The sequence below is a fragment of the Zootoca vivipara genome, chromosome 1, assembly GCF_963506605.1.
Source record: "Zootoca vivipara chromosome 1, rZooViv1.1, whole genome shotgun sequence".
NCBI classification, from domain to species: Eukaryota; Metazoa; Chordata; class Lepidosauria; order Squamata; family Lacertidae; genus Zootoca; species Zootoca vivipara.
Window position 1 is genome coordinate 38,598,799 of NC_083276.1, and position 11,344 is coordinate 38,610,142.

The 11,344-nt window shown below is 38.9% G+C and overlaps 1 protein-coding gene across 5 annotated transcripts in view; it reads left to right on the forward strand.

Annotated features, from left to right (window-relative positions):
• The window catches only part of CDIN1 (CDAN1 interacting nuclease 1), a 136,431-nt gene that overhangs the window by 31,458 nt on the left and 93,629 nt on the right, over nt 1-11,344 (forward strand). For all 5 annotated transcript variants that reach the window (XR_004692302.2, XR_009557409.1, XM_035110456.2 and 2 more), the window contains one exon: nt 8,168-8,228. Coding sequence is in view for 3 of the 5 variants with exons in the window: in XM_035110456.2 (XP_034966347.2) it covers nt 8,168-8,228 (61 nt within the window). In the remaining 2 variants the exon portion in view is untranslated. The remainder of the gene's footprint in view (nt 1-8,167; nt 8,229-11,344) is intronic.

Here is an 11,344-nt window from a genome sequence, read left to right on the forward strand (position 1 = left end):
AGTATCCTAATAAATAAAAGCATTTTAGAACTTGGCCCAAGCTGACTACATAGTACACACATGAATCTATTATGTAATAGATATTCACCAATGCCAAAACCAGCAAAAGTGTACTATATTCTCTTCCATTTACAATCTGCTTGGCAGGGGGTTGGACTGGATGGCCCTTGTGGTCTCTTCCAACTCTATGATTCTATGTTGCCTCATATTAAAGTAGCTACAGTGGTTCTAATGTCTTCCTTATAGCTGCTATATTTCGTTGCTCCCAGATTAGGAAACAATATTACATAGTGAGTAGATCAGCCAGAGTTAATCAGCAGGGTCTTGTTATGTATAGACCTGTGTGTTATGATGTCCTCGTTACATAAACTATGTAAAATTATGTATAATGCATGAATCAAATGGGAACAATATCATGTAGTGTAACTTTTTTGTTTTTAAAATGTTATGCATAAAATGTGGTTTGTAATGTTTGTTATACTTAATCCCAGAACTGTGAGAATGTTTGTTTTTAAACATGTCACGTGAGATGTTATTAAAAAACACCCAAGTCACTCTGGTAACTATTGTAGCCAGTCTCATCTTGTGTATCAATAGCAGGGATAATTCTCACCGAGATCTGTGAATATAATACTCCTAATTATCCAAATTCTCAGTTTTTCTTTGTTATTATTATTTTGTATACTGGTTTTTCAAAACCAAATGTCCTCCCAATCATAATCGGAAAGCTATGAACAAAAAATGCAGTAAATTTCATCAAAATCCTGTCACTAAGCATCACAAACAAATTGGGGGGAAAGCCACTCTGAAACTAACAGAGCATCCTTGAAACAAACATAAAAATTGGTACTGCCAGCCTAACATCATGGAATCTATTAACTTAAGCCAGCAGTTATGTTTTTATGTTTGTTTTAATAGCAGGCATAATTACAGCCACCCATCCCCTCACCCCCATTAGACCTGTGACTCATATCAACCTACAAAACTCTTGCAGCAAATATTGTGAGTTCAGCTTGCAGTGGCAGTGCAGCTGAGGTGAGGGGTGATGTACTAGGGAGGATGGATAAGAACAGGCATCCCCAAACTGCGGCCCTCCAGATGTTTTGGCCTACAACTCCCATGATCCCTATCTAACAGGACCAGTGGTCGGGGAAGATGGGAATTGTAGTCCAAAACATCTGGAGGGCCGAAGTTTGGGGAAGCCTGTGCTAGGGCAGGCATCCCCCCAACAGAGCCATAACGAGTATGGGATAAAACAGCTACTCTCAGACGACATCCACGCCATACATTTAAAGCATGATGATACCACTTTAAACACTAATGGGTGCCCCCAAATAATTGTGGGTGCTGTATTTATTTATTTATTATATTTAGATACCGCCCTTCATCCGGAGATCACAGGGCGGTTGTCAGCATAAATTGACAAAGGGAAAACACAAAATACACAATAAAAACAGAAACAAAGCAAACCAATAACCCTCATCCCACAGAAACATACCTGTTTTTAATTGCTTTTATTGATAATGTGTTGTTTTTTGTGACCAACTTCTGGACTCCATCACAATGAAGCAGTGTGTATAAATATTGTGGAAATAAAATTAAAAATAACCTATTTAATTAATTAATTAATTAATTAATTAATACCCTGCCCATCTGGCTGGGTTTCCCCAGCCACTCTGGGTGGCTCCCAATAGAATACAGTATTAAAAACACAAATATTAAATATTACAATATTAAAACAGTCCTGTAAGATAAGCTGTTGTAAGAATGCTGACAACATGTGTTTTAATCTCTTACTGTTAGTTTTAATTACCTGTAGTTCATTAAGGGTGCTGAGTGTTGTTAGTAGACCCCTATTCTCACAAAATTAAAATTCCCAGAATTCTCTGTGGAGGAGGATTGATTGTTAAACCACCCTGGGAACCACGTCTCAGAGAGATGGAACAACAAATAGGGCCCCCTCTGTCAATCTTAACACACACGGAAGTCTGTAGGGAAGGTGGTGGTTTGTTAGGTATTTGCCACCTGAGCATTTAGGACTTTACACACCAATGTGAGCACCTAGAATTGGTTCTGGAAATGAAGTGGCAACCAGTGCAGCTGCTTGAAAATAGAGGTTAACTGAGATCTAAGTAGAACCCCTTCCAGTAAGCTAGTACTGTATTTTGAACCAGTTGAAGTTCCTGAATACGTCAAGCACAGGCTCATGTACTGCACACTGCAATAATCCAGTCTGGAAGTTATCAGAACATGGAGTACAATGGCCAAGTAATTGTTGTTCCAAAGGGTCCATAGTCTGTGACTCCCAGCCCCCTAAGTCATTTGAGAGCCTCATTTTTTACTTGTGGGTTCCAACCTTAATATTTGTTCTTCTATTGTGGACCACTGAGCCACATGTGAAAAATTAGCTTATTCCAATCCACTGACAAACCAGCCTCCATACTACAGTTTTGAATATTGAAGTTCACATGGTCTTTGTTCACATTAAATACAGCGATTACTTCCATAGATCTGTCGGGGTTCCCTGGATAAGTTTCTGAATGTACATTGAATAATGAGTTAATTACTGAACTTTGGTGGGTGTGTAGGGGGACACCGCCAATACATGCTCGTTATCTTGGAAGCAGAGAGATTTAAGGGCTGGTGTTTGTTCAGTTTATATACAGTATACGGTGGAATTCAACACTGCACTTTGCCAATCATTCTGTCTGTGCAATCATTGTGGAATGATCCGCCTATTCTTCTCACACATGCTGTTCTTACCCCCCAGAGCAAATTCCCGCACATGCAATGTGGTGGGGGGACTCTTGTTGCTTACACAGGGTTCCACTGATGGTGCTTATTAAGTGAACCCACAGTGTTTAAGAATGGTTTACAGAAACCTATTTCAAGCCATGGTTTTGCATCCTGGTTTCTGGCAAGTCTTTGCCCTTAACATTAAAACATGGTTACAGAAAACAAACCATAGTTGAGGATTATTACGCTGGCTACATCATTGTTTAATGACCTCTGTCTAGATTATCCAATGGTCTGTTGACTGTTTCTTTAACACGATAATTTGTAACTCAGGGGTCATTACAGAGCATCACTTCACCAAGAAACCTTATTATACTTAGGCTGCAATCCTGTGTACTCTTACCTGAGAGTAAGTTTCAATGGACATAGTTGAATTTACTTCTGAGTAAATATACATTGCACTGTTAATGTTTATTTAAATAAGGTTTTAAATAAGGAAGGTGCAAGTTACTTATTAGGTAGAATATGTTAATGTTTGCACAATGCTAATAAACTATGAGGCTTCAATTCATTTATTTCGGTGGCTGTGTAAGTGATAAATAAAAATAAGCAGAATTCTCATTCAATAAAATATTAATTTGGGAATCTGTCTTCTTTATTTATCATTAAAATACTCCGTTGCTTTGTCCCCCAAGACTAACTGTGATTTTAGAGCTCTAGGAGAGAGAAAAATCTAAGTTGTCTTTTCTCTTTTCATTCATTATGTAAATTCCAAAAGCAAGCTGCTTAGGTCATTTTCTGACCTGTGCTGCAAATATCAGGGTCAGCATGAATGTGGTGCATGGACTGAGAATAACAGGTCAGTAAGTTCAGGGTAAAATGCATAACATGGTGGAGATATGTTTGGTCCCCAGTGAGTTTAATGGTAACTCTTTACAACAATGGAATAATTAACTCTATAGCCACCCATTTGACTACATGCGGATTCTGAATATTCTCATTTGAGCATATCCTTAAGTGCTGTGGTTTATATTTCATATGAGAGAGAGAGAGAGACCAAGAGATATTTAGATTTCACAGTAAGGGGATAAGCGCCAATTTCTCTTAATGTTGCAGCATATTATGCATCCTTCTTCCTGTAGTTCTTATTTTGTTTTCCATTTCTCCCCTGCATTTCGATTCATAAAGAGCCTCTAGGGTGGTTTGACAACTTAATTGACTGTGTATTTATGCTGTAAACCACATTGTAATATTTGGCCAAAGGGTATTATATTAACAACAACAACAGCAACAACAACAACAACAAACAACAAAATTTAAAATCCAATAAAACTAGCAGTATCTTATACCACTTTTTCCATTCTAATAATAATGACAACAATAATAAGCCTTGTTTGTTTAGCTTCTTGAAACTGATGTTGTAAAATAGTACATGATAGAATGTATGGTAAGGTAAAGGACCCCTGGACATTTAAGTCCAGTCAAATTCAACTATGGGGTGCAGCGCTCATCTCCGCTTTCAGGCCAAGGGAGTCAGCGTTTGTCCGCAGAAAGCTTTTCCGGGTCATGTAGCCAGCATGACTAAATCCCTTCTGCCTCAACATAACACTGTGATGGAAGCCAGAAACACATGAAAACACCATTTACCTTCCTGTTGCTGCTATTGATCTACTCGTGATGGTATGCTTTCAGACTGTCAACTTAACAATCGGCAAGCCCAAGAGGCTTGGCGGTTTAGACCAAAGCACCACCCATATCCCATAGAATGTATGACTAGCATGGTATAGCGTTCTGCAGCTTAGTCCACATACTACTTGCTTAAAAGAGCCCTTATTAGCCAAAGGCCCATCTAGTCCAGCACTCTGTTCCCACAGTGCCCAAACAGGTGCCCCTGGCAAGCTTGGAAGCAGAACCCGAACACAACAGCACTCTTCCTACCTGTGATTCTCAAGAAAGCAGAGGATGTGTATCACCTGTGTGAGTGCAGTCACCATTTCTGTGGGTTCTGTTGGAGGTTGACCTTTCATTTCTATGTTCCACTAGCTGGCCCTGCCACGCGTTGCTGTGGGTTATTTGTGTGATTTCCCCTACCCTGTGCCGATCCATGATGTATCCCTGTGATTCCCCCACTCCTCCCCTCACCCCCAGCTTATCCCTGTGATTCCCCCCTTATCCCCCTCCCTCATCCCCGTGAATCCCCCAACTCTGTCCTGAAACATGACCTATTATGCCCCCCTCTTCCCCCCACCCCGGCTTATCCCTGTGATTTCCCCCCTCTCCTCCCCCTAACCCCCCCACTTACCCCTTGTGATTTCCCTCCTCTCCTCCGTCCAACCTCCCCCGGTTTATCCCTGTGACCCGTTCATTTTGCACACAATCATTCTCCCAATGCACGTGTTCTGTAAAATTTTGCCCTGTCCCAACCTTGACTCCCCTACCCACGTGTGTTATGTGAAGTAACATTTATTCTACCCAAAGGCATGGCCCTGTATGCTGCGGCCTATTCTATGCTGCGGCCTATTCGGCCCCCCATTCCCCACCCAGGCAGGCCCCTAAATCCACTCAGTCTGCAAAGCCGAGGCGAGATACTGTGGAGAGGGCAGGTTTCATCCCTGTGTCTCCCCCCACCCTGTTCTGACCCATTACCTATCCCTGCCTCCTATTTGGCCCCCCATCCCCCCCAAGCAGGCCCCTACCTCCACTTGGCAATGTTGGGCCTTGTTGCTGCAAAAGGCCTGTTTTCAGTTGGTTGCTCTGGAATTTTGTGATGTCATCTGGTGGCACGGCTTTGCAGGCAGCAGTGGGCGATCTGCCTTTCTATTGGATGCTGCTGGAGTCTTCAGAGCTTCTGCTGGTGACATCTAATTTGGGCGCCACTTTTTGTGTTTAATCATTATTTTAGGTATGCTTTTTGGAAATTTTTGTATGCCAGATCCCTCACTGATGGGCATGGAACATTGTGGCCAAATTTGTTAGATTACAGTTCAGCGGTTATGGAGAAAGGCTGTTACATCTGTGTGTGCAATGCATATATATATATAATATGCTGGCTTCCATGGCAGCTGCCAGTGATGTGACAGTGCTTTTTTTAAAAAGAAAATGTCCATACAAACTGTGAATGGTCTTCTTGATGGTGAAATGGCGATGCTGCAGACCTAAACACCATTGCACCTACTACTTGAATGAAAAAGAAAGCTCTTGTCATTGGGATGGATTCAGAATTTGCCTCCTGTAAACAGAGGGACTCCTGTCCAATGGATAAATCCCCCTGATTGAACAAGAGGAAAGAGGCAATATTTGTTGACTCTTCCCTCCCTTTGAAAGGTGCATATGTACCCAGAAACCCTTCTCTGGAAGGTTGTGGAGATCCTCTGGAACAGCATGGGAGATGGATCTGAGGAAACAAGGGGAAACTTAAACATCTTTCTGCCAGTGGGAGCATCCTGAGTAGAACTGCATTCAAGGGAGTCTTCCACCAACAAGTGCAACCTCTGGTTCCATTGCATCAATTTCCAAGGGCTAATCATCACCTTAGCCATTAAAGCACAGTTCTCTGGGTGTGTCATTTGTAAAATGAATATTGGCAATTCTGACTAATTTTATACAGTGGTACCTCTACTTACGAATTTAATGCGTTCCAAACGCACATTCGTAAGTCGAAAAAAATTGTAAGTCGAATCCCATAGGAATGCATTGGGAGAAAAATTCGTAAGTAGAAGCAACCCTATCTAAAAATTCGTAAGTCGAAAAAATCCTATCTAAACCGCATCCATGATGGCGGACGGAGCTCTGTTCGTAAGTAGAAACATTCGTAAGTAGAGTTATTCGTAAGTCGAGGTACCACTGTAAATGTATGGAAATTCATATCCCAGTGAATGTTGTGAGTTGTGACTGTCAGCATTTACTTGTACATGCCTGAAATGTGGAGAAATATATATACACTTGGAGCCATTCACAGAATTGACCTGAGATTGTTGGCGTTCACCAAAATTTGGACATTTACCATTCACATGTCCTGGTTCAGCTGACATGGTAAGCCAAACTATTGCTTACCAGGATCGCATGAACATGTGGGCTCTTGGAAAGGAGCTCACAGCTATTTCACTCTTCCCTGTCCTTTTAGCTTCTGCACTGCCCTGAGCTAAACCTGGCTTGACGTGTTGTCTGAACTGGGACTCATGGTTAAGTGCTTTCCTCACTAACCATGTAGTCAAGAACAGACCATAGTTTGGCCTATCATGTCATGAACCAAAGCCAATATATAATTATGAACTTCGTCCTAGCTATTAAAAATAATCATACTTGGGTACAGATACCTATTTTATAGAAAGCAAAAGATTGCTTTCAAATATTTGTGAAGTGCTTAGTGAAGTAGGGTCATGGGGTCCCATCTGAGAAGACAAACCTGCAAGAACATGCTTATGAACTAAAGGTGGCGACCATTTTGCACATGTTTGATTGGCACACGACTGTGCGTGCCGTTTTTGGCCCTTGTCGGGGCAGGGTGGGCTTAACATGCACTCCACTGATGCACGTGATGACCCAGAACACAACCTTTGTGCAAACAGGGAGTTGCCTGTACACCCATGCTTCAAGTTAATGGCTTTTACTGACTTGCAGGATATCAAAATACACTGCTCTTTTTCACTGGACATCACAACTGCCTCCTTTAATGTTGTCCCTCCTGTGGCAATATTTGTTGGAGCTGAATGTGCACAAAGTATGATCAAGAAAATACAGGCAGCAACCATTTTGCACAGGGGTTCCATTTCAGCACCCCACCCCCGTACGTCACTGGAGCATGCATAAGCCCACCCTGTTCCGCTCCTGCCCAATACCATCCCATTTTTGGGCCACTTCTAAGTCAGCAGCAACGAGCGTATGCATGATCACATGTCAGTTGGACGCACGTAAAATAGTCACTGCCTGTAAAAGTCATACTGCCTGGTGTAGCTCACAAGAGGAGGTAAATGATAACAGTCAGGATTTTCCTGTACACACTTAACCAGGAAAACACCGTTGAACTCAATGGAACTCATCTCTGAGTAGAAATTCAGAGAGTTTGAAGTCTCAAAGCCAGCCTGAGGAGCAGTTCAAGTGAGCTCACATTATAGGTTCATGCCTGACTTTGACCTCTGAGACCAGCGTTCAGACTACTCCATCCACAAGCCACCATCAGCACCTCAAATGTAGGATTTTAATGATGATGTGGCATAGATCTTTCTGATTTGCTCATGAAGGAGAAGCAATAGTAGAGTTTGGTCACCAGGAACTGTTTTGCAAATATTTATATTTTAAGCTAACTTTACTTTCTTCAATCAGTTTCTTCCTGGAATTTTCCAGAGAGGGAGAAAGAGAAAGAGAGACTTAAGACTTCAGTGTTGACCTTTTCTTTAAATCTGCAGTATTATTTTATTTTTGTATTGTCTAGGTACCTTAATGGAGTGATAGAAAATGCAGCTTCTCCTGTATTATTGGACCTGGCCAATGAGGTAAAACATTTTTTTAAATCATCTTTGTCTGGTAAACATAAGAGGCTTATCTTTAGTGACTTTTACTTAAAACTATAATTGGTTTCAAGATGCATCATGCATTTAAAATTGTTCTGTTGTCTGTTAGTACTTACAGTTATTAAACAAAATACATTTATTAGTTAATGAGTTAATGTAATTAATATTTTACCTTCAAGGTGGATGTGCAAATAGCACATTTATTCTTTTATTGAAAGGTTCCTTCCTCTTCCCTTTTTAAAAGAAATCTAGAAAGAGAAGAAAAGTGCTTATTTTAAAATGCTGATTTTACTTTCATCTACTTGGGCATTTTAATAATTAATGAATTTAATTTCATGTTAAGTTTTCTTTTCATAAAAATAAACAAAAATGTAAGATTTTACAATAAGTGTCAAAACAATTACCTTTTTAAATCTTCCTTTTAGCATGTAAGTTATAGCAAAGAGAAACAGTTTAATATTAATTTTTGTTCTGCATGTACACTGTAGTTCAAAGAACTGATAATCTGACATTTGTATTATAGTTACCCAAATTTAGAGGTGCAATAAGTTTTTGGAGTTTGGTGGTGACAGATTTATGTCCAATGTAGGTGGACAGTGATGGACAGGAGCTTAGATTGTAGGCACTGTGGTCCCTGATGGGCTTGCTTAAACACTTGCTACATCACCTATCCAATGAGCTTGAGGAAGATTGGACCATGATCAGTGCTTTTAGGGGTGGACCCGAGTGAAGACAGCTCCATCTACCCCTAGTTTATTTATGGTGAAGATTTCCAGAAGCAGCTTTTCTGCTGCAGCACAAAATGTGTTTAATTATGACAAATGTCTATCTAGGGAGAGATGTAACTTTAATCTCTTAATATATTGATTTGCAGCAATAACTATCTTAATTGATATGCTTTGAAATTCTTATACAAGCCTTGGAAGTATATCCTAAAATGCACGATGTTGTGTTGCTTTTTAAATAGTAAAAGGTGGGAAATTACGTTAAAAATTATGTGCTTGGAATATAAGCGGAACAGTAGCAGCTAGCCCTACATGTTACATTAGGAAGTATGTCTTTTCTGTAAGCTTCTGTCTGATTTACATTACTGTAGTCTGCAAATGAGCAATTACCTATCAGTTACTAGATGTTTCTAATGGTCTATGAAGTGTCTATACATTGTAATAATAGAGTGAACATACGAAAGGGATTGGTTTGTATTAGTGCCAAAGGATGCTTCTCGGGGTTTCTGACATAATGTTTCAAGTTTACACCGTTCTCTTTTTTCCTTTTAAACAAAGAAATATTGTAATGGAACAGATCCTTAGTAAATAACATGCATTGCATGGAGATTGTCATAGCAGAGTACCTTGTGGGTGCAAAGAAATACAATGTTAGCAGTCTTGCTTGCATATATTTTCCTTTGCATTTTCCCTTTCTACATGCAGTTTCTATTCACATGCAGATAATACACTTAATTTCTAATACCTGAAGCACTTGTTTAACCATATACTATATATGTGCAACCTAACAATTCATATTGTTAGGTTTCATTTGGTTTACAAAGAAACTTAGAGATAAATAAAATCATGGTTAAAGAAAAAGTTATTTCCAGTAACTTAATTTATTGCTAGCAAAGTAGCAGGTATATTTGAAAGGTATTTTTTTTTTGTGTGACTGCTTCTGATGCATTAGGGAAATGTGGCAGTAACAAAGCACGAGATCACTGCTTCTACACAATCAAGCTGCCATTTTTATATGATAGTTAATATTTAAATGGCATACTCCTGCATCTGCTGACAATTGGTATAATGGTAATACTTTATGAGTCAATATATATTTAATCAGTAGAAACTGTAAAAATTGATGAGAAATATATAACATAGATGCATTACAATGTGTAGCACCCCTCTTAAATAAGAATAGGCCTCTGTTGTTTTGTTGTTTTTTTCAGTGTCCCAGTTATTGTAAAATTTTAGGTATTAGATATGTTAATTTTCAGAAGGTTAATTTTAAAAACAACAACCCTCAAAACTCTGATGTGTGTTAAGAATAATAAAATTAGTTCACACCAGGCAAATATTTTCTAGTGGGATTTGAAGCACTATGAATTTTACTTACATGCTAAATTCTGACATGAAGCATGATGGCCCTATTTCAGAGAAAGATGGGTGCATGATTAATATGAAAATTAGGCAGATGCAAGTACCTGAACTAATAAGGTAGTCCTTATTCAGGCTGGACTACCTTCAGTAATTTCACCATTTTTCATATGTCAGCTCTGATGTGGGTTACTGAAAATAAGCAGTTCTGTAGAAAGCATTCCTTTCTACTTGGGGAATTTAAGGGCATCCAAGTACATACCGGTATATTTATTTGGGAAAATATATGTACAAATAAGGGCAGCTTTTAGGGTTTTCTAGTTTCTAATTTTGTATGAAATGAAATTGTATATTAATACACATGAAAACACCAAGAAAATAATGATTGTCATAATGCAAGTGAGGTTTAGTCATCTATTGTGAAGTAAAAAGTGCTTTATTCACTAGAGTATTGTAATTTGCATTTTTTTAAAAAAATAAATGCTGGTATTCAGAGGATACTGCAGCTCATTTTTTAAATAAATACATGCCTTTAAATGGAAGAGGATCTATCTCAGAAAATATCCCTATATCTTAAATATATTTTAGAAAACCTTTCTGAGGTACATAAGATTCATTTTTTCTCATGACCTTAATATTCTCCTAGAAAGCACACTGGTTGATCTTGAATTAGTGTTAGTGATTTATTACATTTGGTGATTATCAATGAGAGATTGTTAAACAACAGCCTAACTGTTTCTTTTTAACAAATTGTCTGGAATATACTAGATTTGGGTTTGGAGGGAAGTAATTTAGATTTGGGTATTTGTTATTAACCTTTTAAAAATGAGATACAATGCTGTTAAATTGGCTGCCTGAAGAATCAGAACCTATAGGTTTGTATCATCTAAATGAAAATGCAGAATATTGCTGGGTCTATTTTTATTTAAGATTTTTAAAAATCCATCCTTCATTCTACATTGTTGTTAAAAAGAACATGGAAGTGGTCTGTTTAGGTAAAATGTATGTGCATTT